General features: G+C 33.6%; 1 protein-coding gene across 2 annotated transcripts in view; it reads left to right on the top strand.

Moving 5' to 3' along the window:
- The window catches only part of LOC120418193 (venom dipeptidyl peptidase 4), a 54,248-nt gene that overhangs the window by 2,234 nt on the left and 25,644 nt on the right, over nucleotides 1-26,370 (top strand). Inside the window, exon 2 of one of the 2 annotated variants that reach the window (XM_039580495.2) lies at nucleotides 565-895. In XM_039580495.2, coding sequence (XP_039436429.1) covers nucleotides 659-895 — 237 coding nt within the window. In that variant the 5' untranslated portion in view covers nucleotides 565-658. Of the gene's footprint in view, nucleotides 1-564; nucleotides 896-15,409; nucleotides 15,502-26,370 lie in introns of those variants that run through there. The other variant, XM_039580496.2, reaches the window with a different exon arrangement.

Genomic DNA, 26,370 nt, shown 5'->3' with positions numbered 1-26,370 from the left:
TCAGTGTATTTTTTTCAGAAAGCCCGTCCAATTTCCTACAAGTTTGTCTTTGACCACTTTTTGATACGACGCAACGGCTTCGAGATACAGTAATTTTTAAATTACAGAATACAAAAATATTTAAATACCTTACGCCCTTCTCAAATGTTATTCTCGAGTACCATTTGCTCCATATGCACAAAAATGGCTTATATAGGTCTAGGATAACATGTCTCATTGAGTTTCATTGAAATCTGAGAGGGTCGGGTACAAAAGTATCAGAAAAATCCTGATTTGAGCTGGAATTGCTCTCACTTAAAATAATTTAAAAAAATCGAAAATTATTATATTGTTATTTCCGAAAATATCGACATTCGATGGTGAGAATTGGAGTTCCATTTCAAAATGTGTTGTTTTGATAATGGCTAAAATCCAATAAAAATGTGATGCAAATCTTGTTTCTTCAACTCAAGAACTCACCTGGCGTAATTTCAGTCGTCAATTTAACGTTTTCCGCTTTCTTTCCCTCGATAAATCGAACCGATTCTCCTCTAAACAAATTAAGATCTCCAATAACTCACTCAGTTAGTTCAACGTAAAAACCAGTGCCAGTGTTGAAACATGACCCCGACTCTGTGAAAAAGAAGAAAAAATCTCAACACGTGCTCCCACCCTGAAAATGAGCATTCCGGCCGTGGCCATCGAGTATCAGAGACTATCCCAGCGGGACGACGATCCGGACGACGACGACAGTGCCCGGGAGTCGAACGGAAGCGGAAGTGACGTCGAAGAGTGGAGCTACATTGGGGGAGGGGGAAGCCGGGGGCAGTTTAACCGGGAGTTGCAGGAAATCAACCTGGAGGCGGCCACCGGTCGGTCGGGCCGGCCCCGGAAGATGAAGGTGGAAATGTATGAGGTAAGTTGGGAGGAAGCTTTGATCGGGGAGACACTGTGAAAATCGTTCAATGTAAAGTTGAAATCAACGGAAACATTTTTCACTGTTACACAAGTTTTCATAACCTATTGTTATTCACCGGCAAATATATGCGAAGTTATCAACTCTTGCGTTCAAAAGCTCGATGGTGGTAAGATAGCGCGAAAATTGCTTTTGAGGTTGCCCACATATGGGGAGGGGTTAATTGTTGTTTTGGTGCAGCTCGGGCCAGGGCAGTAGTGTGGCCTTGGCAGGGAAAATTGAAAGAGGGCAGAGGGGAGTGTGCTAGAATGTGCGCTCAATTAATTTGCATCTATTTACCGGCGGTAAGGTGAGTGGAAGACGCCCCATAGCGAGCTACTAGACCGTGCAAAGAACGGGGTGTTCTGGGGTTAAGAGGGTATAACTAATTAAAACAAAACATTCTTGCATATCTTTTCCACAGAGTAATCCAGAGGGAGCACTGGCTTTTAATTTATGGTTGCGTTACGCGGTACATCGTGGTACATCGCCCCTTCAGCAAAATGTCGCTTGTCGTAACGCTCGGAGCAAACTGACGTTCAATGCGTTACATTTTTTGCACAGCGATCTAGTCGGCTAGATGACATTGTAAGGTTGTCAAAAATTTTCACATTCCCGATATCAACAAAGTTATTTTCTCTGATGACTCTTAAATATTGAATTGAATAAATTGATAACGAAAAAAATGGAGAAATGAAACAGAAGGCCAAAAAAATTTTCACGAAAACATTAACGAGATTTAAGTGTGAGATTATTTTTCTAACCTGTTACGGTGCACCATCCGATTGAAGTCAAATATCTACTTGTGACCGAAGCGTGTGCAACACAGCAAATTTTACGTGGCTTGTTATCAAAATCGGCAAATACTGGGATTTACTTGATAGTTTCTTGCCGAGCCGAAACAGCGTTTATAGCTGAAAGGCTCGTTAATTAGGACAACTAACTAACTGATAATTTCAGCAATTTTTGGCGAATAACGTCAAGGGAACAACAAAGATATGGATGTGTTGAAACAATTAATTTTGGAGGTACATTACGTTTTGTTGTTTTCATCTTTGTCTAACTTTCCTCATTTCTGTGATTAGAGACATTGTCAGTTTTATTGATGGAAGTGACGACTAAATGCAATGCTGAAGAAACAAGTATTGTTTTTCATGTGTATTTTTGTCATTCCAATTGAAATGTTTTGTCACAATAAGACCGAAATTGATCTACGAGCACTCGAGACTCAGCTATTAATTCATCCCCATTAATTTGAGCTAACGAAGTGACTCCAGGAATTCCCAAATACCGACAGCATTCTTCTTTTCTACAAACAATTCAAACTGCAAACAAAGTTCAAGATTTTTCTCCTGATTCTAAATTGATTATTTTTATAAATTTTGAAAAGAGGAACTCACATTTCCAACAACCAATGCTATTCAAAGCTTTGCACTTGTCAAAACAAAGTCAAGTAGAAAAAACCGGAGTTTACTATGATGAAAAATTTTCTTAACCAGGCTGGTAACGCTCAAACATAACGCCACTAGCTGCTATGATTCCAAAGGGTAAACCCGTAACGGAGCCAAACATTTGAATGACTTTTGTTCGGACTGCTCCCTCTGGATTACTCTGTGTCTTTTCTGTTGTAATATAAGATTATGAGATTTTTTCAAGTTTTTTTTTTAAAGATTTTATCATATTTTTGATTTTGTTTTTTTTTGCTCAACACACTTTGAAAACAGTTTTTATTAATTTGAAAATTTACTGCAACAATCGATTCCTTCTCCAATTTTCCTCATAACTAATTCCTGCATTAACGTTTTATGATCTGACAGTGCGTGGCCGAATGGTTACGCTGTCCGCTTTGTAAGCGGATGATTCTGGGTTCGATTCCCATCTGCTGCAACCTTCCATCGGATGAGGAAGTAAAATGTCGGTCCCGGCTTGGTTGTTAGGCCGTTAAGTCATTCCAGGTGTAGAAGTTGTCTCCATGCCATAAGTACAAACAACACACCAAACCAAGCCTACTCCGGTGGAATCGCTGGCGGCGGTTGCACTATGGGGTATTTCCATATAAGCGAGCGGCCAAAAATATTTTTTTTGCTTTTTTGTGACTTTTTTGTGTTATTTGTACTTAGTATAATGAAAACAAATGAATTTTGATATTTTTCCAGAAAATAAGTTTAATTTTCGATTTTTTCATATATTTGAGGCCACATGCATTAATGTGGTGAATTTTAATATTCTTGCTCTGTCTATTTGATGCACGGAATGGCGGTTTATGCTATGTTAAAGTTTCTGATTTACGTTCAATCTCCCTCCCCTTCTTCTTGAGTTAAAATCCACCTCTCTTTGAAGACCCCCCCCCCTCCCCCCCCAACCAAAATTTGATTTTTGCGGTGTTTTAGAATTTTAGACGGTTTATTTTATGGAACATTGTATGGATTCTCGTCCACGTTTTTTGTTGATCCACTTGCAAATTCACGTTTTCCACGATAAATTCTTCTAAATCAAAATCACTATGTAACCGATTGTCGTTAGATTACCTAAAATATGAACTTCTTCTATGGGCTTTTGTATACCTCGTTTTGAAGCTACAGAACAACATGCGTAGTTTTTCCCTGAGTTGATCATGTGACGGTTCTGCAATGTTGTAATTCTTACAAATATACTCGAAAGTAGTTCTCACGTTTTCGAAATAGTGCTTCGTTATATCGTACAGGGACACTACGGTATTATTATCCATACTTTCAAAAGAACACAACAACGAACTGATATGAATATTCGACGAATCGTTTCTGTAAAATACTTAGAATAGGAATTTCTAATTTTATTAAACGTACCTAAGTACCAACAAAGTCATGAATATCAAACCATTTTCAAAACATACATAGCAGGTACGTCATTTCTGCTTCCGCAGGTAAATAATGTGATTTTAACCAAGCGTATACGCGAAATCATTAATTTTCATGTATGAATCAAAATGTTCAAAATGGCATAACTCAAAAAGTGCACATAAGTGCACTTTGAAATTTGGAGACAAGTTAGGACATGGTTCAAATTTTAAGCTACAAATTTTTCAGACCGCACAAATGCACACAAAAAAAGTACTCCATTAGCAAAGTTGAAAAAAACTAAATTTTGAATAAAAATCCATCTTTTTTGATTTTTATTAGTTTTTTTAGCCTGTAAAAGTGTGTTTTGTAAAATGTTATTAAAAAGTTGAATCAATTACTTTTCTGAATATATATAATGATGCAGGAAAAAATACATAAACAGCTACACAATACAACTATGAAAAATAATCATTGTTTTTTGTCAAAAAACATGTTTTTTCTTACCATTTTCGCCTTTGAAGGTCTGCAATTCAGTGAATTTTGAACCTACAACTTTCAAACTCTGGATTTTTCTTAGTTAGAATGTTTATTTTCGAAAAAAATACCAAACAAATAATTAGAGCATGTCGGTTTTTCGATTTATGGCCGCCTGAAACCCCATAGTGGGTTGGACTCGCAATCCGAAGGTCGTCAGTTCAAACACTGGGGTGGAAGGTTCCTTGGAGTAGAAAGAGGTTTGGGTGCTCTCCCCATTCAAGCCTTCGGACTCCTTAGTTCGAGCAGAAACTTGCAATAGAGACCACAAAATGTGGATGTGGATGGTTTGATTTTTTTTTATCTGAGATTTCAGATTTATCGCAGCATGTAAATTGCGATTTTCAAAATTTTCGCAAAAGATGTTATATTTTGGACGGTGCCAAAAATAAGGGGGCTATCAGATTTGGATGATAATCGCGATATTTGCTTGTTTTGATGGAAACAACATTCTCTCCAAATTTGATCTTAACCATATAAAGTTGATTACGAGCGTTGACATTTTTTATATGTTAAAGCTTGATTTTTCTAGAAACATTGAGTAGATTAACGGGTGACAGGTACCACAGAATTGTATTGATGGAATTAGTTGCAATTTGAAATAACTTACCTTTTTCCTATGTTGAATATTTGAGCCTTTTGAAATGTTATGCCTGATTTTGGAATTTTGATGGTATTTGTTTTCGAAAGTTTGAAAAATTTAAAAAAAAAATAAACAAATTACACTTAAAATCAGACCAAAAAATCAAGGAGTCTTCGAAAACACTAGAAAAATATTTTTAACAATTTAAATACATTGCAATTGTACACATCGGTAAATATTTTTCATATTTGTATGATCCAAAAATTACAATGTTGGTAAATTGTCTTTTCTACATACATTCTAAATTTTCTGAGCTTGACATACAAGGAGAATAGCAGATTAAAAAAAATTAAATTATTTTTTCAATTGCCATAACCTAACCTAAAATTTACTGTCAAATTGCGATAATTTGTCATATAGTTGTAATTTATCAAATAAAAAAATGGTTTTAAAAAAGATGAGTTGGAACTTTAAAATCATATTCATTAATTTTAATTTTTAATTAATTTTAAATAGTTTTCAAAAACCATTTAGGCCGTTGCAAATATTTTTCAAAGTGTTAGTCCCCCCCCCCCCCCTTGAAAATTTGTCTAGAAAATCAGGGGGCATAACAATATTTTTAGCAAAATACTTGAAAATTTCAATGGAAATAGAACTCTAATCAACTGAGAACAGTAGAACAGTCTAAAATGCCCTATTCTGCATTGATAATCATATTTTGCATTTTTGGGCTCGTTTAAAAATATTTTGAACTTTTATGGAATTCCAATTTACATCACCGCCAAATTTTTTTTCTCTCGCAGAAGTAAATTTTTTGTCAATTCTAAAAAAAATGGAAACTCACTAATTTTTTTTCAACTTTTTGAGATTTATTTTAATCAACTTGAGGTTAACGGTCCAAACAAAACAACAAAACTTTTTTTTGTCTTTGTCTTTCTTGCGTTCACTTCGAGTAATCCAGTCCGGATTCGATTTTCAATTTGATTTGGAAACTTCTTGACAGTTTGAAAAAAAAAAACTGTAAACTGTTAGTCTGACAGTAAAACACGATTTCAAATATTTATTAGAGATTTCCTTTTTTCCCAGTTATGTTATGGAGACAATTCATTTGGAATAAAATGAAGTTTTGCTAGTGAAATTCAAAATTTTATAAAGATAGAAAATGATATTATCCGTTTATTACAATATATTTGGCTGCAAATATTTAAAATGTACTTAAATAACACTTTTGCTGGCAAACTAAAATAATCACATACCGTCAACAGGGGTGACATTGCACTGAACAAAAATATACATTGTTGTTCTATTTTTTGTAACTAACAATTTATGAACATTTAGTTACATTGATTTTATTGTTTTATTGGTTCAAATGCCATTTAAACTTTTTTACCCCCCGTTCCCCCATCTTGCATCTAATGTATGCAAAAGCACCCATGTGTTCTTCAGCACCAATTTCGCGTGGCAGGTATGTAACTTTAAGGGGGCTTCAATCGATGTTAACGGTCTATTGTTGGTGCTTGTAGAACTTGCCGGTTGTTTAGCATAATGGCGGTAATCAATTACAAGTTAACTTTGACAGCAGCAGCAGCGGGCACAACGTGTGTGTGGCTAAACTTGTGAGCGATAGCCGCCAATTCAAGCTTAAATCGTTTAATTAACTTTGGTGTAACGATTAGAGTTGAAGAAAAAGCACCACGAAACTCTTCACCGAGAAACATTGTCGACGTTGTGTAAGGTTTTTGCTGTAGGGTTTGGAGCAAATTATTTCCCACCAGTGGGGGTGGGAAAATTTCCCTATTTGTAGCTTGGAAAAGTGAAACAATGTGGATTTGAAATTCATGCTGTCTACGTGATTGCTGGGAAAATGGGTGTGGATTGGACCCATTTTCTCAAGAAATGTTGTGGTAATGATTCATGATCTAGTTTTAAATTTTTCTCAGCTTTTGACAGGAACAAAATGACTTAGAGGGTCCTCAACAAGCTTTTGAAAAAATTATAATCAGATTTATTCCGCCCCATAAAATCCAATTTGAGCTACCAAAGTGGAAAGCCGGTGAAAACAACAAATTGAATTTCCCTAAGCTTTTCCAATGTCCATTGCTGCTATGATTTTCCTTGAAAAAAATATATGCCATTATCATATTACGAACAGAACTGGTAAGTGCGACCGTGCCTCCGGCCGTGCAAAAAAAAAAGAAGCCCGGCCACTGCTGACACATAGCGAGATAGAGGGAGAGAAATCAAATTGTTTTTATGTTGATATCCGACACCGGCCACGCGGCTCAAATTATCAAGTGAGGTTGCACGTTGCAAGGTACAGGTTGGCAGAGAGAGTCCAGATTGGTAAGCAACAGGTTTCTGTTATTTTATTGCTTTAATGTGTTTGATTCTACTTTGAATATATTTATATTTCAAGAATTTTTTTTAAAAGGTCCAATAAACCAAATTTTCAGATTTTGCTTTTTGGGTGTTTTTAATACCCCTAACTCAAGGCGGTTTCAAAACACCCAAAAAGCAAAAACTGGAAATTTGGTTTATTGGACTTTTTCAAAAAAAAAAAAACTCCAGATGTGTTTTATTTAGCTGAGCCTGATTTATTTCTTCTTTAATATAAAAGAAAATATTTACAAAGGACTGCCTTCGATTTTTTTTAAATCACACAGAAATCTTAACTCTCATCATCATTGATACGATTATGTGTCAGTTATGTGAGTTGGGAAAGCCCTCTAGTTGAGATTAGTTTTTTTTGTTTCTTCCGTGTATTTAATTGCGCGCGTAATTCAATCCTCTCTCAAACGAAAGAGCATCGTGAGAAACCGGTGACGGTCAGTGTGAGCCGTTGCTCGCGTTAATCTCAGCAGCAGCATGTTTGGAGAGCAAAAGTGAACGCAAGAGAGCAAGATTTCTCTCGCAAGTTTGTTCACTAGTGACTTCAGTTTAAGGTGCGTTCACACTGAGTCGTACTGGAAGTAGTCCACACAGGTCTGCCTGTGTGGATCAATCGGACCGCGCACTGGACTCACAATCCAGAGGTCGCCGGTTCGAATCCCGGGGCGGACGCAAAAAATTCTAAGTGTAAATATAGGTATTCGGTGCCCTCTCCCCGTGCCCATACCTTCACACTTAGGAGACCCGGGAGGCGGAGTCTTGTCGCAAAAAGAACGATACACACCTGTGGATCCGTTGACGAAACCGCAAGGTTTAAGAGGGCCACATTATAAGGTGTTACGTCGATTCCGTACTGGAAGTAGTACATGATCAACAAATTTAAAAGCGAATAATATTGTCATAACAATTCATCAATGATTCAATTCAATTGCATAACCCTATTTTTGCGTATGATTCAGGTATGAATTGCAAGATTGTTCATGATAACCTTATCGTGGTTCGATATTATTTATGTTATCGTTATCGTTATCGAATTATGATTATTTCAACGGCGGTAACCTACACCCAGAACTGGGCATCGGCATACGAGAGGATACAGAGCACGATTCGGTAGTAAAATGGTACTGTGTGCGGACGGAGAGGATAAATTCCAAAATTACCGAGAGTACTTTACTCATGGTTCATTTTCCAAAAAAGTTCATCTATCAAAAAAAAAGTATCGGTACCGAGACTCGAACCCAAGACCTTCGGCATATTGAACCGTGCCTTTGCCGTATGGGCCACCATGGTTCGGTGACTAAGTGGCGGTCGTTGTCCATATAAGCCACTCATAGGATGAACTGTTCCAATGAACGAATGAACACGCGAGAGGACTATACTCTCGCAATATAGCACTTTCCTCACGTTTCTTTTCGTGCACGGAGAGACCGGCCGGGGCAAATCTAAGAAAATCTTGGTTAATTTAACTAAAAGTATGGGTTAATTTTTTACACAGCTTTTTTTTCAACAATCGATTGTTGATTTTGTTAACCCGAAATTGCTGACCACCGGTAATTAAAATTAACTAAAAAAATACTTGGAATTGCAATTTTTGTTGGTTAAATGGCTGAAAAAAATTCTAGCAGTCGACTGCTAGAATATTTTTTTCAGAAAATTAACTAAAAATTTCTTGTTTTCAGCTGAAATATTGTGGAATATTCTGTTAAAAACAGGCTGGGAAATGTTTTTCAACTATTTTTCAACAATTTTTTTCGTTGTATCAACCGAAATATTTTTGCATGCAGCAAATTATTAGTATTTTATAACAAAACATTTTTTAATTAGACATAATTTATGTAAGTGTTGATATATATTTTCTTTAATTATCTAACGATATAGGCTGGGCCGAATTTCTAGCTATATTTTAACTATTGTCTTACTTGAATACAGAAAAATATTTGTACATGTAGTCAATAATTAGGTGTTGTTAGCAATATTTTTATTGAATTTGCAGTAAATTTTGTAATAATGCCTCATAAATTAATGCTGAGTGTTTTTATTTTCGCATTTATTCTGCCTAAAAATTTAACGTTTTGTACTATATATATATATTTTTTTTTTGCATGAAGTTGTTAAGTTACTGTTAAAAAGCATCAAAACAAAACTTTTTTTCAACTGTTGTTATAAAACATGTAATATTTGATTAATGTTTTAAAAAATTACGTTGCATTAAACTAAAAATAATGAAAAAGCATATAACAAATTTTGTTAAACATATTTAAAAAAGATGTTTAATTTAACATGAATTCCTGAAAAATTGAAATCGAGCAAAATTTTCACCATGTTTTAAGCCTATATTTTTATTATGTTGTATAAAATTAAGTGTTGTATCCACTTACCATCACTGTGAAATCATCCTATAAGTCATCATCATCTACAATGGTCTCAGGTTTAGTCATTTTTCTTGTGGTTGGACACAGAATTTTCACTAAAGTGAACCTTTTGCTGCAAATAGACATGTGAAATGTATTAGTAATTTAATACAAAATTCTTAATTTCGGCTATAAACTGAAAAAGGAAAATGAAATTATATTGAGGAAAGAAAAAATATCAATAATGCTACTTACCAAGGTTGCATTAATTTAACAATTACTCTTGGCAACACACTTTCATTGGATTTGATTCAATTTATTCAACGTACTCCGATTTCTGAAAAAAATATTTTGAGTTTTACTTACCAGTTTATTGAGCAGTCGTATTGCAACAAAACTTTCAAGAATATAATTATCTTCTTTTATTTATTTTACATATTTTAATTTTTTTTATATATTTTACTTCATCTCTATTTTTTATGTTGTTTATGTTGCGTACACATTGCATTTCCATGTATTTTATAATTGATGATTCTGAAAAATTATCCGTCGTAAGCACGAAGCTTTTTAATGATTCAGTCTAATAAATTATTGTGCAAAAATAAACCCATACTTACTTGGATTACCCAACATTTTGTTAAATTTGCCCGGGCTGCTCTATCCGTGAAGAGTCGACCCGCTTTTCCCTTTTATTGCCCTCTCGTTCCATCAAACATTCTTCTAACGTGTTCAACTCACTCGCATTGGAGGTTCTCATGGTGAAGGTCGTCCTCTTGCTCTTTATAGTTTATCACCTGCAAAGAAATCATCAACAAACCTACTCACCAATTCCACCCCCCCAGTTGCAACACTTTGATTTGCCACTTCAACATTAGCTAAATAGTGTAATTTTCACCTTTCACTTCCTCTCACTTCATAATTAACAACACATCCTCAACAAATCGACCGCTCTCGTTCGAATCCTGACTTCAAATGACAGACGTAAACAAACCCAAGTTCATCTTTTAAATATTCAACCAAATGTAAATTATATTCAACCAACAAATTTTTTGATTTTCCTAAAACCAAAGCTAACAGTCGAGCACGTTCATTCGAGTTCGGGAAATCTGTTAGCTTTTTGCATCTAGCATTTTCAACAAACAGGTTATTAAATTAATACTAAATTTTAGTTATTTTAACGGAATATTGGCAGTAACAAGTACGTTTTTGTTAAAATTTACGAAAGTAAAATCAACAATTTTAATTGTTAAAATTTCTGGGCACGGTCTCTCCGTGTGAGGACTATCCCCTCGTTCTTTAACTTTGGGTGTACGATAACTCATTTGAAAGGAATTTATGCCAACAAAATCTTGTTCAGACTATGAAAGCTGTTGCCGATTTTTTTAAAGAAATTATGTAGGGGAGAGTGGGGAGACTTGATCCCTGGGGAGACTTGATCCCAAGCCTGTATCTCGTCAGCATGTGGGTAAAACAATTAGCTTTGTTCTAGAAAGTTGTGCGAAATTGACTAAAACTCTTTGTAGAAAACAAAGAAAAAAATTAAAAAATGTTTAGATTGAGTTACACACATTTTTCTAAGAAGTGCTGCAAAAAACTTCCAAGAGATCTTTTTTCTTTGTTTTGATAAGTATAGAAAACACTCAAAAATTATTCAAAAAAATATTTTTTATACATGAATTGTTTGATAAACATATCAACTCTAAAACCCTTACGCATTTGACGTTAAATTTATCGTCATACTATTTTTACAATCAATTGTTTAAAAAAGTGCGTTTAGGGAGACTTGATCCCTGCATTTTTACAGTCCCTGGAATCAGCCTCAAGATTAAATAATTGGGCTGGGTTTTCGTACATAGTTTCCTTCAGTATAGTTGTACATAACTAACTGCAGTTTGAACCATTTTTCAAAAGTTTTGTAAACAAAAATTACCAGCTTTTGTAAACATGCTCAATTTTGGTCTAAAAAAGAAAATTTTAAGCTTTTAAATATTTTGCATGCTAAACTTGTTTTATTTTGAACACAAACGTACAGGTTTAATGTGAAATTGCTGTAACTTATAGAAAATTAAAAGTTTGGATGAATAAGAAACATTTTGCTTAAGATTTCTTCAAAATGTTGAAAGGGGGATCAAATTACCCCCAACATTTTGAAAATGCCGGTTCAAAATATTTTTTTAAAACGCTTGGCATGATTCGAAGAGTTTATCTGATGAAATATCCATATCAGCCAAACATAGTTGAATGTTTAAGTTTTCAATTCATGCAAAAAGATCATAGTTTTGTGAGAAATTGACAGAGTTATGTGCGATACAAAAAAAGGGGATCAAGTCTCCCCACTCTCCCCTACACTCAACTCCCGGTTGTTGGTCACTTTTTCGTTTGACAATGTTTAGTTTGTATCCCGTTGGTTTGATAAAGTCAAACTGACTGTCACTTTTTACACGAGACTCTCATTTACTATCCAATCAACCATTTGCCAGTATGTATTAGCTCTGTGTAAAGAGGGTGTCAAACTAAAAAGTGAAAAAAGTTCTTTTGACAACAATTGGTGTCAAACCATTGGGGTTTCAGTGTACTTTAAAACAGGAACGAGCTCGACTACCGTAAACATTTGTAATCATAGCTCGGGAATTCAGCAACCAAATTCAACCAAACTTCAGGACAACGCGCAGAAAGGTCAACCAAACGAAGCGTGTTTGATATTGTTTACATTGCGTGCTCTCGTTTTTGTTTATTCAAGGTCAAACATTGAAACGCGTTTTTCTCGGAACGTCAAAAAGCGACAAACGACAAGATAGCATACAAGAGCAGTTTTCTCAGATTTCGGTCATTCGAATTTTTTTTGTAGTTTTTAAATTCGACTGAAACTTTTTTGGTAGCTTCGGTATGCCCAACCGTGGTGTAGGGGTAAGTGTGATTGCCTCTCACCCAGTCGGCCTGGGTTTGATCCCAGACTGTCCCGGTGGCATTTTTCGAGACGAGATTTGTCTAATCACGCCTTCCGTCGGAAGGGAAGTAAATGTTGGTCCCGGACTAACCTAAAAAAGGTTAGGTCGTTAGCTCAGTCCAGGAGTAGGAGTCGTCTCCCTGAGTCCTGCCTCGGTGGAGTCGCTGGTAGGCAGTTGGACTAACAATCCAAAGGTCGTCAGTTCGAATCCCGGGGTGGATGGAAGCTAAGGTGTAAAAAGAGGTTTGCAATTGCCTCAACAATCAAGCCTTCGAACACCTAGTTTCGAGTAGGATTCTCGCAATCGAGAACGCCAAGGCAATGCTGTAGAGCGAATAATTTGATTTGATTTTGGTATGCCCAAAGAAACCATTTTGTATAATTAGTTTATCCATATAATTTTCCATACAAATTTGGCAGCTGTCCATACATAAATGATGCATGAAAATTTAAAAAACTGTATCTTTTCAAGGAATTTTTTGATCGATTTGGTGTCTTCGGAAAAGTAGTAGGTATGGATACGGACTACACTGGAAAAAATGATACACGGTAAAAAAAATGGTGATTTTTAATTTAACTTTTTGTCACTAAAACTTGATTTGCAAAAAACACTCTTTTTTTCATTTTCTGATATGTTTTAGAAGACATTCAATATTACGCCCTTTTAACATACATTTATTTTCTTGGTTTAAAATTTTTGAAAATATTGTTTTCAAAAAGATCGAAAAATTTTACGAATGTTTCTTATTTTAACATTGTAAATCAGACCATTAGTTGCTGAGATATCGACATTAGAAAATGGTGGGTTGTTTTGGTGAGACTTAGAAAACATCAAATTTCCTGTTTTAAACATTTGCATCGCAATATCTCAGCAACTAACGGTCGTAGGTATCAAGAAAGTTCAAAAAAGCAAAATATAGAGAATTTTGTCAGCTTTTCAAAAATGAGTGAGGCAATCAAGAGTGGGCAAACATGTGCACTAATTTTTAAAAATGAAATACTGCGACTATTTATTTATATTTAATTTGAAAACGGTGCACTTTATCAAAATTTCACTAATGTACTTTTTGATTGCAAATTTGATTTTACATCGAAAGTAAAGTTGAAAAATTTTTGCGACCAATATTTAGCTTTTTTTTTAAAAAATCAATATTGATTAAAAAATTCATAACTCGGTCAAAGATTTTTTGGTTTTCAAAAAGCTTTTTTTTCGAAAAATTGGCAATACTGCCAAATGATTTTTTACCACTACTATAGCTCAATAGATGTTTTTTTTTGTCATTCAAAACATGGCCAAAAATGATATTTTATTTGGTTTATTTGGTCAAACCATTTTTTTTGGTAAAAGTCGATTGAAAAAAATATTTTTTAGAGTGTAACCATTTTTTTTCCTCAGATGTCCAAAACAATACATACAATGAATACAAAGAGACGAGTTTAGAGCGTCTAATTTTTCGCCCCGGGAATTCCCGGGATTTCCCGAAAAATAATATTTTCAAGCGGAAGTATACATTTTGCTTACTTTTTGGTCCCAATTTTTTGAAAATTAAAAAAAAAATAATGAGAGAACCTAACTTATTTTGTTCATTTTAATTTACTGTGCATATTGAACTTATATGAAAAAATCAGGTTTATTTCACTTGTATTTCAGATAATATTTATTGTAAAACAATAATAGGATTTCATTCTTTTTTTAAATTTTTTTTCCAACTGGTAAGGTTTGTCTCAAGATTATTATTTTGTAAAACATGTACTGGGATAGACCACACAAGGTCCATGCACTTTTGTTGGAAAAAAATATTTTTCAATAGTATTTGAAAAATAGTGGTGTTGAAAATTGTATTTTACTTTTTGGGGTGACTTCGTACAAAGTGTTTGTTGTTAAAATCAGATTTTAATTGTTCTAATTTTACACAAACCCTAAAGTTGTTTTTAGAAGTTTTAAAGAAGAAAAAAAATCAATGTGTAAATTTACTTAACTTAGTTTATAAGCTTTCAACAATATACATATAAATTTTAGGTGAAATTGATAAAAAGTCAAAATTTTGCTCAAAAAATTGATAAAAAGTCAAAAATTTTTTTTTGCTTTATGAGTCAACGTTAATCTTAAACACATTTCCTTGAAGTGGTAACAGAGACATATCTAAAAGCATTTTTATGGTTGAGAAGCATGGATTTTACTCACTGATTCAAAATTTGATTAAAAAAATAATGCTTCTCAACAAAAAAAAAATCAAATGATTTTTTTTTGATTTGGTAGGAGGAGAAAGACAGTATATAAAATTAGAAAATTTCAATATTTTTATAAAGTTGTATGATTTTTAAAAGCATTCAAGCCATTAATTGTCCCCACACTCATTTTGAACATTAAAGTTGCTGTTCTATAAATTTTTGTTGCAAAACATCAATCAGAAGCAGGATAAGATCAATTTTCGATAAATTTCAAATTTCCCGAGAATTCCTGGGATTTCCCGGGAAATTTGTTAAAAATTTCCCGTTTCCCGGGAGTGTTGTAACCCCGGGAAATTGGACGCTCTAGACGAGTTGTTTTCATTTTACATAATACTTTCCGATGACATCAATTTGATTAAAATATGTGTTTTAAAGATACAGATTTTTGAAGTATGGACAGCTGCCAAATTTGTATGAAAACTTGTATGGTCGAACTAGTGATGCAAAGCAATGCTTAATGTTTTTAAAGGTTTTCAATATGACTAGTAAATTCGAAATTTATTGACAAATATTTAAAAGTAACAATTCAACCCACCGTGCACACTCTGCCTGTCTGGCTGCTGCTACTAGGAAGCAACATCAGCAGCTACCACGCGGTCCACCAGAGTCTGAAGCTTTCCTGCCAGTCGGTCGTGCTAGGCCTTTGCCATCACAGTTTCAGTCTTCGTCTGGATACGGTCGCGAACGGTCGCGCACGGTTTTGCGTTTGCTGGGTAACAATCTTCTCAGTCTCTCTCTCGTTTCGTGTTGCAACAAAACCTGTTCTTGCTTGCTGCTGCTGCTGATGCAGTTCTCGACGTGCTTCTTCTGCTGCTGCTCTTGCCTCGTGGAGTTTGTGGTTTTAGTGATTGTTTACGTGAAGAGGATTATTGGACAAAACGCGTGTGTGCCTACTGCTGAAATTAGCCTAAGAGGATGTCTCATCCTCTGTGTGTAACATGATAGCTGTCGAGCTTGTATTCGATACCGGGAATACCTGTCCAACAGAAAGGCACTTGTGAAGCCTGCAGTGTCATATATGCGACATCATTTCAAGTGAAATTGAGCTCTTTCCCGATTCGATTAGTCGAGACTAATTGTGATCGTGATTTTCAGTGGAACAGAGCTACTGTAACGCCAACTGCTGCTTCTGGAACCGAACAATTGCTCACGCTTCCAGCTAACAGAGTACAACAACACCTGTAGCCTAGGTTTATTCGCCAGCAAACAGCCAGCAATTCAGAACCTAAAAGTGTGTGTTTGAAGAGCAATCACTGTGCTGCTGCTGGACATGCATTGCATGCTAATCGAATGGCGAAACCGTTTGTTAAGGTTTGGCCCCGGTATATAGTGTCATCATTTGTCACTTCTGATCAAAAGAATGCAAACAGATCTACACTACAGAGCGCGCGCGCGCTGAATGATGGGCTGTTTGCGCGGTTGACAGGTTTTTAGTACACAACTGCGCGCTTGAGCTGAATAATGGATGAGCTGGCCGAACGACTAGAGTTGCAAAGTTTTTTGGGCTAAATTAGCACACTTTTGATGGGTGTGAAATGACTGCTGATGATGGGGACGATTATAGGTTTTTAAGCGATAGCCTAGATTATGCCGTGGTGGTCGCAGGGAGTAATAAAAGTTTGAATTTGGGTTAAATTAGTCTTGAATTGCAAAATACGTCTTTGGAATAATTTCTACTGCCTTTATCGAAAATTTGTTGTTGCTGTTGTTTCTTTGAGATCATTTTGAGTATATTTTTTTTAGCCTGGGCTAAAAGTATAAAGTAACAAAAAAATACTTACGTAGAAAAAGTATTCATTTAATATCGTCTTTCAAACCATATGAGGCATCCTTTGGGTTTTTACACTTTTAAATGCAAACTGTAGATTGAAAGGGAGACGTGTACCAATAAGAAAAAAAAAATCCCGGAATTCTTCATAATTTTAAAGTTCTTAGACAGTAAACTTAATTTGTATGATGTATTTAGCATTTTGTGATACTTCTTGTTTGAAAATGTTGAAAACTGTTGAACAGTTTTTGTATTTTTTTCCTCCCTCGTGAATTTAATCTCCACCAGAGTTGATGAACAAAACCTTGAAAATAAAATTGGTAATAGCCTTTAATGATATTTTGTAAGATTTTTAAATACAAGTATCCCTAGGTTTCTGTTTTATTGAGTTTAGTTTGAAATTCATCGTATTGAAAATTATTTTTTTTGTTGTTCCGTCGTGAAACTTCTCAGTTTTCCTACCATTCTCGAACGACGAAACAGCCTACTTTTATGTACCAAAAACAACAGAATCGAATAGTAACCCTTTTCAAAACAAATGCTGAAAAGTTCTACTTTTTAGCACTAAAATGGATGCTGAAAAGTTGAACTTTTCAGCAATTGTTACACAGCAAAAAAAAAGTAGTAATCCAGCAGCGTGTAAAAGACCTGGGTGTAAAATAAATTGTGCATTATTTTATGAAATTCTATGTAATATTACACCCTGAAATATGTAGACCATCAGGATGGGAAATCTACTTGACAAAAATGTCAAGCTGATATATGCGGGTAATTCTCTACCAACTCACACGAAATCGGGAAAAGTTGCCCCGACCCCTCTTCGATTTGCGTGAAACTTTGTCCTAAGGGGTAACTTTTGTCCCTGATCACGAAACCGAGGTCCGTTTTTTGATATCTCGTGACGGAGGGGCGGTACGACCCCTTCCATTTTTGAACATGCGAAAAATGAGGTGTTTTTCAATAATTTGCAGCCTGAAACGGTGATGAGATAGAAATTTGGTGTCAAAGGGACTTTTATGTAAAATTAGACGCCCGATTTGATGGCGTACTCAGAATTCCGAAAAAACGTATTTTTCATCGAAAAAAACACTAAAAAAGTTTTAAAAATTCTCCCATTTTCCGTTACTCGACTGTAAAAAATTTTGGAACATGTCATTTTATGGGAAATTTAATGTACTTTTCGAATCTACATTGTCCCAGAAGGGTCATTTTTTCATTTAGAACAAAATTTTTCATTTTAAAATTTCGTGTTTTTTCTAACTTTGCAGGGTTATTTTTTAGAGTGTAACAATGTTCTACAAAGTTGTAGAGCAGACAATTACAAAAATTTTGATATATAGACATAAGGGGTTTGCTAATAAACATCACGAGTTATCGCGATTTTACGAAAAAAAGTTTTGAAAAAGTTACTTTTTGCGTTTCTCTTTGTTTCGTCGTCCGTGTCTGTCGCGGGTGACCATGAACGGCCATGATCGATGACGACCAACTTTTTCAAAACTTTTTTGCGTAGAATCGCGATAACTCGTGATGTTTATTAGCAAACCCCTTATGTCTATATATCAAAATTTTTGTAATTGTCTGCTCTACAACTTTGTAGAACATTGTTACACTCTAAAAAATAACCCTGCAAAGTTAGAAAAAACACGAAATTTTAAAATGAAAAATTTTGTTCTAGATGAAAAAATGACCCTTCTGGGACAATGTAGATTCGAAAAGTACATTAAATTTCCCATAAAATGACATGTTCCAAAATTTTTTACAGTCGAGTAACGGAAAATGGGAGAATTTTCAAAACTTTTTTAGTGTTTTTTTCGATGAAAAATACGTTTTTTCGGAATTCTGAGTACGCCATCAAATCGGGCGTCTAATTTTACATAAAAGTCCCTTTGACACCAAATTTCTATCTCATCACCGTTTCAGGCTGCAAATTATTGAAAAACACCTCTTTTTTCACATGTTCAAAAATGGAAGGGGTCGTACCGCCCCTCCGTCACGAGATATCAAAAAACGGACCTCGGATTCGTGATCAGGGACAAAAGTTACCCCTTAGGACAAAGTTTCACGCAAATCGAAGAGGGGTCGGGGCAACTGCTGTGTGAGTTGGCGGAGAATTACCCATGCGTTTATCTTTTCCATTTTTTTTTGGTCTGATGGCCGAGCGGGCTAAGGCGCCATTCCTCACTGATGGTGCTGGGTTCGAGTCCCGTCGGTTGCAACTTTTTTTTGTGTTTACAAAAATTGTACATGCAGTAATATTAAGTGTCTTTTTTAACGAAGGTGATGTGCATGCGATTCTACCATCGGATTTTTTGCTGTGTAGAAAAAGTTGAACATTGTTTGATTTAAACGATTAAAGGGTGTTTTTTGGAAATTTATCCAACTTTGCTGAAAAAATCCTCTTTTTGCAACTTGTTGCTACTTTTTTAAGACATATGTTAAAAAAGTCAAGAAGCGTTTTTTGTTATTCTTCTTTTTGCAATATTATAATTTGTCTGCTTTTTAATTTGGGCTAGTACAAATTTCATTTAAAGTTTTTGACCCTCAGTTTTGATCGAGGTTTTAAATTAGCAAAATGCTTTGTACAAATTTCAAAAATATCATAAGTTGCTAATATTTTTAAAAGTTTTTGTCGGTTCGAAAATTCAGGGCACAAAACGTATTTTTGTTTCAAACTTTAAAATTTGAACATAGTTTCAGATGAAACCAGCTGAAAACAATGGAGCACCCGCAGAAGAGCAGTTTTTGACAGTTCGCTCCATTAGAAATACATTGTAGAAAAAAGTAAAAACTGCTCGAATGGAAGTGCTCCATTGAAAGTGCATTCCCCTGCATTAGAAAAAATTGTGAAAACACGTTTAAGTTAATTTGAAAATATTTTGAGTGTTTGTTTTTTCCGCAAAAAATATTATGTTTAAAACTTAGAATTTAAAAAAACTAAGAGCAGTTCTCTAGGATTTCGGTCATTCGATTTTTTTTGTATTTTTTAATCCGACTGAAACTTTTTTGGTGCCTTCGGTATGCCCAAAGAAGCCATTTTGCATCATTAGTTTGTCCATATAATTTTCCATACAAATTCGGCAGCTGTCCATACAAAAATGATGTATGAAAATTCAAAAATCTGTATCTTTTGAAGGAATTTTTTGATCGATTTGGTGTCTTCGGCAAAGTTGTAGGTATGGATACGGACTACACTGGAAAAAAATAATACACGGTAAAAAAAATTTGGTGATTTTTTTATTTAACTTTTTATCACTAAAACTTGATTTACAAAAAAACACTATTTTTAATTTTTTTTATTTTTTGATATGTTTTAGAAGGCATAAAATGCCAACTTTTCAGAAATTTCCAGGTTGTGCAAAAAATCACTGACCGAGTTATGAATTTTTTAATCAATACTGATTTTTTCAAAAAATCGAAATTTTGGTCGTAAAAATTTTTCAACTTCATTTTTCGATGTAAAATCAAATTTGCAATCAAAAAGTACTTAACTGAAATTTTGATAAAGTGCACCGTTTTCAAGTTATAGCCATATTTAAGTGACTTTTTTGAAAATAGTCGCAGTTTTTCATTTTTTTAAATTAGTGCACATGTTTGCCCAGTTTTGAAAAAAATATTTTTGAAAAGCTGAGAAAATTCTCTATATTTTGCTTATTTGGACTTTGTTGATACGACCTTTAGTTGCTGAGATATTGCAATGCAAAGGTTTAAAAACAGGAAAATTGATGTTTTCTAAGTTTCACCCAAACAACCCACCATTTTCTATCGTCAATATCTCAGCAACTAATGGTCCGATTTTCAATGTTAATATATGAAACATTTGTGAAATTTTCCGATCTCTTCGAAAAAAATATTTTTGGAATTTTCAAATCAAGACTAACATTTCACAAAGGCCAAACATTCAATATTACGCCCTTTTAAAATGTTTGTCTTGATTTGAAAATTCCAAAAATATTTTTTTCGAAAAGATCGGAAAATTTCACAATTGTTTCATATATTAACATTGAAAATCGGACCATTAGTTGCTGAGATATTGACGATAGAAAATGGTGGGTTGTTTGGGTGAAACTTAGAAAACATCAATTTTCCTGTTTTTAAACCTTTGCATTGCAATATCTCAGCAACTAAAGGTCGTATCAACATAGTCCGAATAAGCAAAATATAGAGAATTTTCTCAGCTTTTCAAAAATATTTTTTTCAAAACTGGGCAAACATGTGCACTAATTTAAAAAAATGAAAAACTGCGACTATTTTCAAAAAAGTCACTTAAATATGGCTATAACTTGAAAACGGTGCACTTTATCAAAATTTTAGTAAAGTACTTTTTGATTGCAAATTTGATTTTACATCGAAAAATGAAGTTGAAAAATTTTTACGACCAAAATTTCGATTTTTTGAAAAAATCAGTATTGATTAAAAAATTCATAACTCGGTCAGTGATTTTTTGCACAACCTGGAAATTTCTGAAAAGTTGGCATTTTATGTCTTCTAAAACATATCAAAAAATAAAAAAAATTAAAAATAGTGTTTTTTTGTAAACAAGTTTTAGTGATAAAAAGTTAAATAAAAAAATCACCAAATTTTTTTTTACCGTGTATTATTTTTTCCAGTGTAGTCCGTATCCATACCTACAACTTTGCCGAAGACACCAAATCGATCAAAAAATTCCATCAAAAGATACAGATTTTTGAATTTTCATACATCATTTTTGTATGGACAGCTGCCGAATTTGTATGGAAAATTATATGGACAAACTAATGATGCAAAATGGCTTCTTTGGGCATACCGAAGGCACCAAAAAAGTTTCAGCCGGATTAAAAAATACAAAAATTAAAATTGAAGAAAAAAGACCGATTTCGTAGAGAATTGCTCCTAATGATTGCAAAACGACTGTACCCCATCTTTCAATATTGGTCCGAAAAATTAGTGGGATTTTTTTCAATGGAAATAGAAATCTTATCATCTAAAAACAATCTAAAATGCATTTTTATGCATTTATAATTAAATTTAGTATGGTCTCGTTTAAAAATATTTGGAATTTTTTAAGGTTTAACTGTTTTTTTGTCATCAAATGCTTAAAATTTTCTATTCAGACTTTATTCTGAGTTTAAATGTAGTTGAAACAAAAGATTTTTAATCACAGCTCTTATTTCAGAGATCTTGTTTATTCTGGAGATTTTCTGTAAAATTTGAATTTGATAAATGTTTTTATTTTCGTGGCAAGCAATTCCACAAAAATTATTGGTTTGAAAAGCGAAAAGGAAAGACTAGATTTAGGAATCTTTATGAAATCAAACATATTTTTCCAAGTTTAATACTAAATTTGATGGAATAAAAGATGTTTAGAAAATCCTTATTTATTATTCAATGTTTACTTAACAAATGTATCAGTTAAATTTATTGTATTCAAATTGTTCTCTTAAAGTAATTCTGCTTTAAAAAAAAGAATATTTCCTGACTAAAATTGAGATGGGTTCATCCACCTTTCTCACCACTTTTTTTAAACAAACAAGTCAACATTTTTGAACGATTTTTCAAACAAAGAATGTTGATTCAACATCTTCGCTAATGTGATGTTTTCTCCCCTTCTCCGTTATAAATGCACATAAAAGCATCCCACAGGAAAATCATTATAAAAGAGGTTAGGATAAAGCTATCCCGCACGAGCCCAAGAAAATTATCTATGCATTTTTAAGCACCTCAGCAGCTTGGCATACATAAACTCAACAAGCTCCGGTGTAAATGACACCACTTGCAACTTACCTCACCGAGAGTTCCGATAGGTCTAACCGGCATCAACTGCAACCTTAACGGTGACCACCACCACCCTCTGGTTAGCACATCTCTGGTTTGGGGGTCGTCCATAAGCCACGTCATCACTTAGAATTATGTGACTTTCTGGTTTTAATAACCAAATTTGATTGAACCAATTTATTCATAATAGTTTCAAATACGTAATTTATGAACATCACCTTTTATCAAGAGGCTCGTCAGTCCTAAAATGATGCATTTTACGACATTTTTTTTCTCACAACGTGTGCGCCCTCGTCGCTCGCAAACATTATGTAAAGATTTATGAAAATTTTAAATCTTGATGCTCCCCCCGAGGCACTTGACGAAGAACCGGTTTTGATGGATTCTCCATTCAGGCTGGCTGTTCAGACATGGAGAAGGGGGGCCTTTATTCGAGTTGATTTTTCCGCTGAAAGGACAGTTTAATGAAACGGGCAGCAACAGTTGGGGAAAATGATGAAAATCAGTGCAGCGATGGAGAAGGAGGATGGAATCTTCTTAATTCAGGATATTTGGAAAAATGGCTTGCGCTGACACATTTTTCGATCAATGTTGGACCGTATTTTTTTTTCTTGTTGTTGCTTGTAATGGACGAAAATTATTGATTTCCGGGCGAGGATGCTCAAAGGCAGCATCTTCGATTTGAGTTTAATTATGTAAATAACTTTCCTTCGATTTTAGTAGAGATTCTTCACTAATTTTTAATCTTGACTCATCGACTTTCGTTGAAATAATTTAATTCAAATGAAATCAGATTATTCCTCAAATTACCATGTATAATTTACCTCAACCAAAGGCGATTGAATTATCCAGCAATGGATCAACAGCAGATTTCAATTGAAAATTAGCTATTAGTTTTGCACTTTTCGCTTTAACCGCGAGATTGTTGCAAGCAAAAAGCTTTAGTCACAGAAAGAAGAAAAAAACAAGACCAGTGAGTAACTTTTTGCTTCAGTGACTCGTGAGTGGTTAATTAAAGTTCCATTTATTTAACCATAATGTGGTTTGCGTTTGCAAAAGTTTGGTTTTTCACCATTTGCAGGTAATGTGTTATGATCCAAACTTCTATCGAGTGTTCTTGACTCCATTATGCTCAGTCTTGGTTGTTTGCTTGTTTTATTTGTTTTTGATGTTTTTTAAAGTTATATAAAGCAAAAATGCATCCCTCCGATTTGAAAATCAATTCTCCAATGCTCAAAATTGACATCATTGCCCTACAAATGTTTGACCAACAATCACACATCGAATTTCGATGTAACGTTGGAGGGAAACCGGTTTTTACTAGCAGACACATTTTTTTCTCCGTTTTTGAGGTTTTGGTTTGTTTTGACGCAACGTTGGCTGCACTGAAGAGATTGAGTTTAGTGTTTTTTTTTTTTGTGCGAATATTAGCTGGAATTTGTTTTTTTGCCAGCATTGATCGATTGTTTTACTTACATAATGTATGTTTTTTAAGACGTTGGAAGTTCAATCAGATGAATTTTTTGTTTTTATACGTTGTAGATTTATGGTAAATTAAAGATATTGCTTTTGAAGTTTTTCTTTGGCTGAAAAAAAAAATCGGGAATAAATTGTTGAGTCCAATGTTAAATCAAAATCGAATACTTCTAGTATCACTCACCTGGCTTTACCTGGCTGGTTGTGATCGACTCAAAGTGACCTTAACCTGATTTTATTGGATTCATTTTGGAAGATTTGTTTTGCATACTGGATCAACTTCAGAATTGGCTTTTTAAGGTTAGTGTGGTTTTCACACAGTTGAAATTTCGGTGATTATTTTACACACATTCTTCTTATCTTATTTATAAACTGTGTGTTCTTTCAAACAATGTAGAGAAATCTAATAAAGAATCTGGGAAATTGTCCAATTGAAAATGACGATTTAATAATTTTCTATTGTTTGCATTGATTTTAACAAAATGATTTATTTCTTTTGTTTTTCTTCTTTTCAATTACCGTAAACCGGGGTGACATTGATAGGATTTCAATTAATTTTTGGAATATTTTTCAGCTGGCAAAGTTTTTCTCAAGATTACACACAAGGTTAACCCTCTACTGCCCAATTTTTTTTTGGAAAATATTTATTTTTCCCGTTTTCAGGAGGTCAACTTTACTTTTCTTGTTTTATGTTTTTCTTGTTATATTTTTAGTATTTTAATTTGCATTTATCTTGTTCAGTTTGTGTTTGTTTTTGATAGCATTTGGCCTATTTTACCACCTAATATAATTTCATTTTGCCTATCTATTTTTTCACGTTTTTACAGTCACTTTTTTTTTTAATTTTTTGCATGTTTTTCACATTTTCTGCTAAAGAATGAAACCATCATCATTTAAATTGCAACCAAAAAAATGCGTAGAGGCATAGTCTGGGACACTACAAAAATTACTGCATACTTCTTTTTACTGAAAATATAGGAAATGTTAGTAAAAAACACAGCCAAAGTTGACCCCTAAAAAAGTAACATTTTTAAAAACATTGATAAAGTCACATAAAACAAGCTAAACTTCCAACCCTGAAATTTTCTAAAATTTTAAAAGTTCTTCTTTCCAATGCTTTTTAAAGATCAAAAATCGGTTGGAAAATTATTTTTCGGCGTTTTTTTAGATCTAAGCCCGTCTAAAGGCAGGGTAGAGGGTTGTAGAGGGTTAATGTACCATGCACCATCTCTGAAAAAATCAATAGTGTTTGAAAAAAATAGTTACGTTAAAACCGTACGTCAAATGTACCATCACTAAGGTTGCTAATATAGTTTTCAATGAAAAAAAATAATGTTTATGTCTAGTTAGCTAAAGTTATAAGCTAGTTAACAAAATACTATAAATTTTAGGTAACATTCGTAAAAACTAGTTTTTTTTTCAATAAAATTTTCGATTAATATTGCATTTTAACTGACCTCGAAGCACGAATCAAAATATTTCACCTTTTATATGAAATTTGTTCAACAAAATAGCCTATAAATCTGGAGATTTTTTAAATTTTGTTCCATAAACATATAATATTTATTTACAAACTTAAAAAAATTGAGAATGTATTCCGTTTTCCGATTCAAAATCATGATCATTAAAAAAGTCATGACTTTTTGAGAAGAATAATATAATGGTTTTCATCAACATTTTCTTAATTAGAGTTAACTAACTTTTAAACTTTTCAAAATTTTATGCAAAGTTCTTCTTAAGGTACTTTGAACAATGCTCTACCACGGTCAGTATGATTCCATACTATTCCGAAAGTATTTAATTTACACTCTTCATTTTGCGGAAAAATCTCAAACATTTGATAGGCTGGCTTTCAAAGTCACCCCGTTTTACGATATTTATAGGGTTAGTGAAATTTCACGATTTTGCGGACAGCGTGAAATCCGCGAATTTTGTCTTTATCAGTTTTTAGGAACTAACAAAATTTAGTATTTTTTTCTCTTTAGTAAAAATTTCACTACTATTTAATTTGAAAATTAAAATTTCAAAAAGAAATAAGCTTTGTTTTATCCTTAATTAAGCTTTGTTTTATCCTCATTTTAAAAACATGTCAGATTTTTTTCTAAGTTCTGTTTAATTTTAACGATATTTGATTAATTGGGTGGATGATTCCCCTTTTTTTGTTTTCTGTTCTCATTTTAAATCAAAATTTTGATTTTGTTACAAATTATATTATTTTTGCCCATTGATTTTAAATTTAGTTTTTGAAAAGAGAGATGAAATCCTTAAAACATATTTTGAATGGGCTAAATTTTGCAGAAAACTCAAACTATTTCACTCATTTTGGATGGACAAGATTGTTGTATCTTGCATTGATATGAAATTCAATAAAATTTAAACTGCTTAAACAGAAGAAAATCAGCGAAAACGTTTTTGCTTTATAAGTTGAATATCAAAAATGTAGATCAACAAATGAATATACGCATGCCCTACATTTTGTTTTAAAATATAATAAGTGCTCATCCATAAACTAGGTGGAAACTTTTTTGAAAATAATGGGATTTTTTTTTGTTTCACGTTCAAATTTAGTGAAGATTTTTTTAGTATA

Source organism: Culex pipiens, chromosome 2, assembly GCF_016801865.2.
Source record: "Culex pipiens pallens isolate TS chromosome 2, TS_CPP_V2, whole genome shotgun sequence".
Classification (NCBI taxonomy): Eukaryota; Metazoa; Arthropoda; class Insecta; order Diptera; family Culicidae; genus Culex; species Culex pipiens.
The sequence above is the reverse complement of the archived record's forward strand: the minus strand, read 5'-3'. Positions and strand labels throughout refer to the sequence as shown.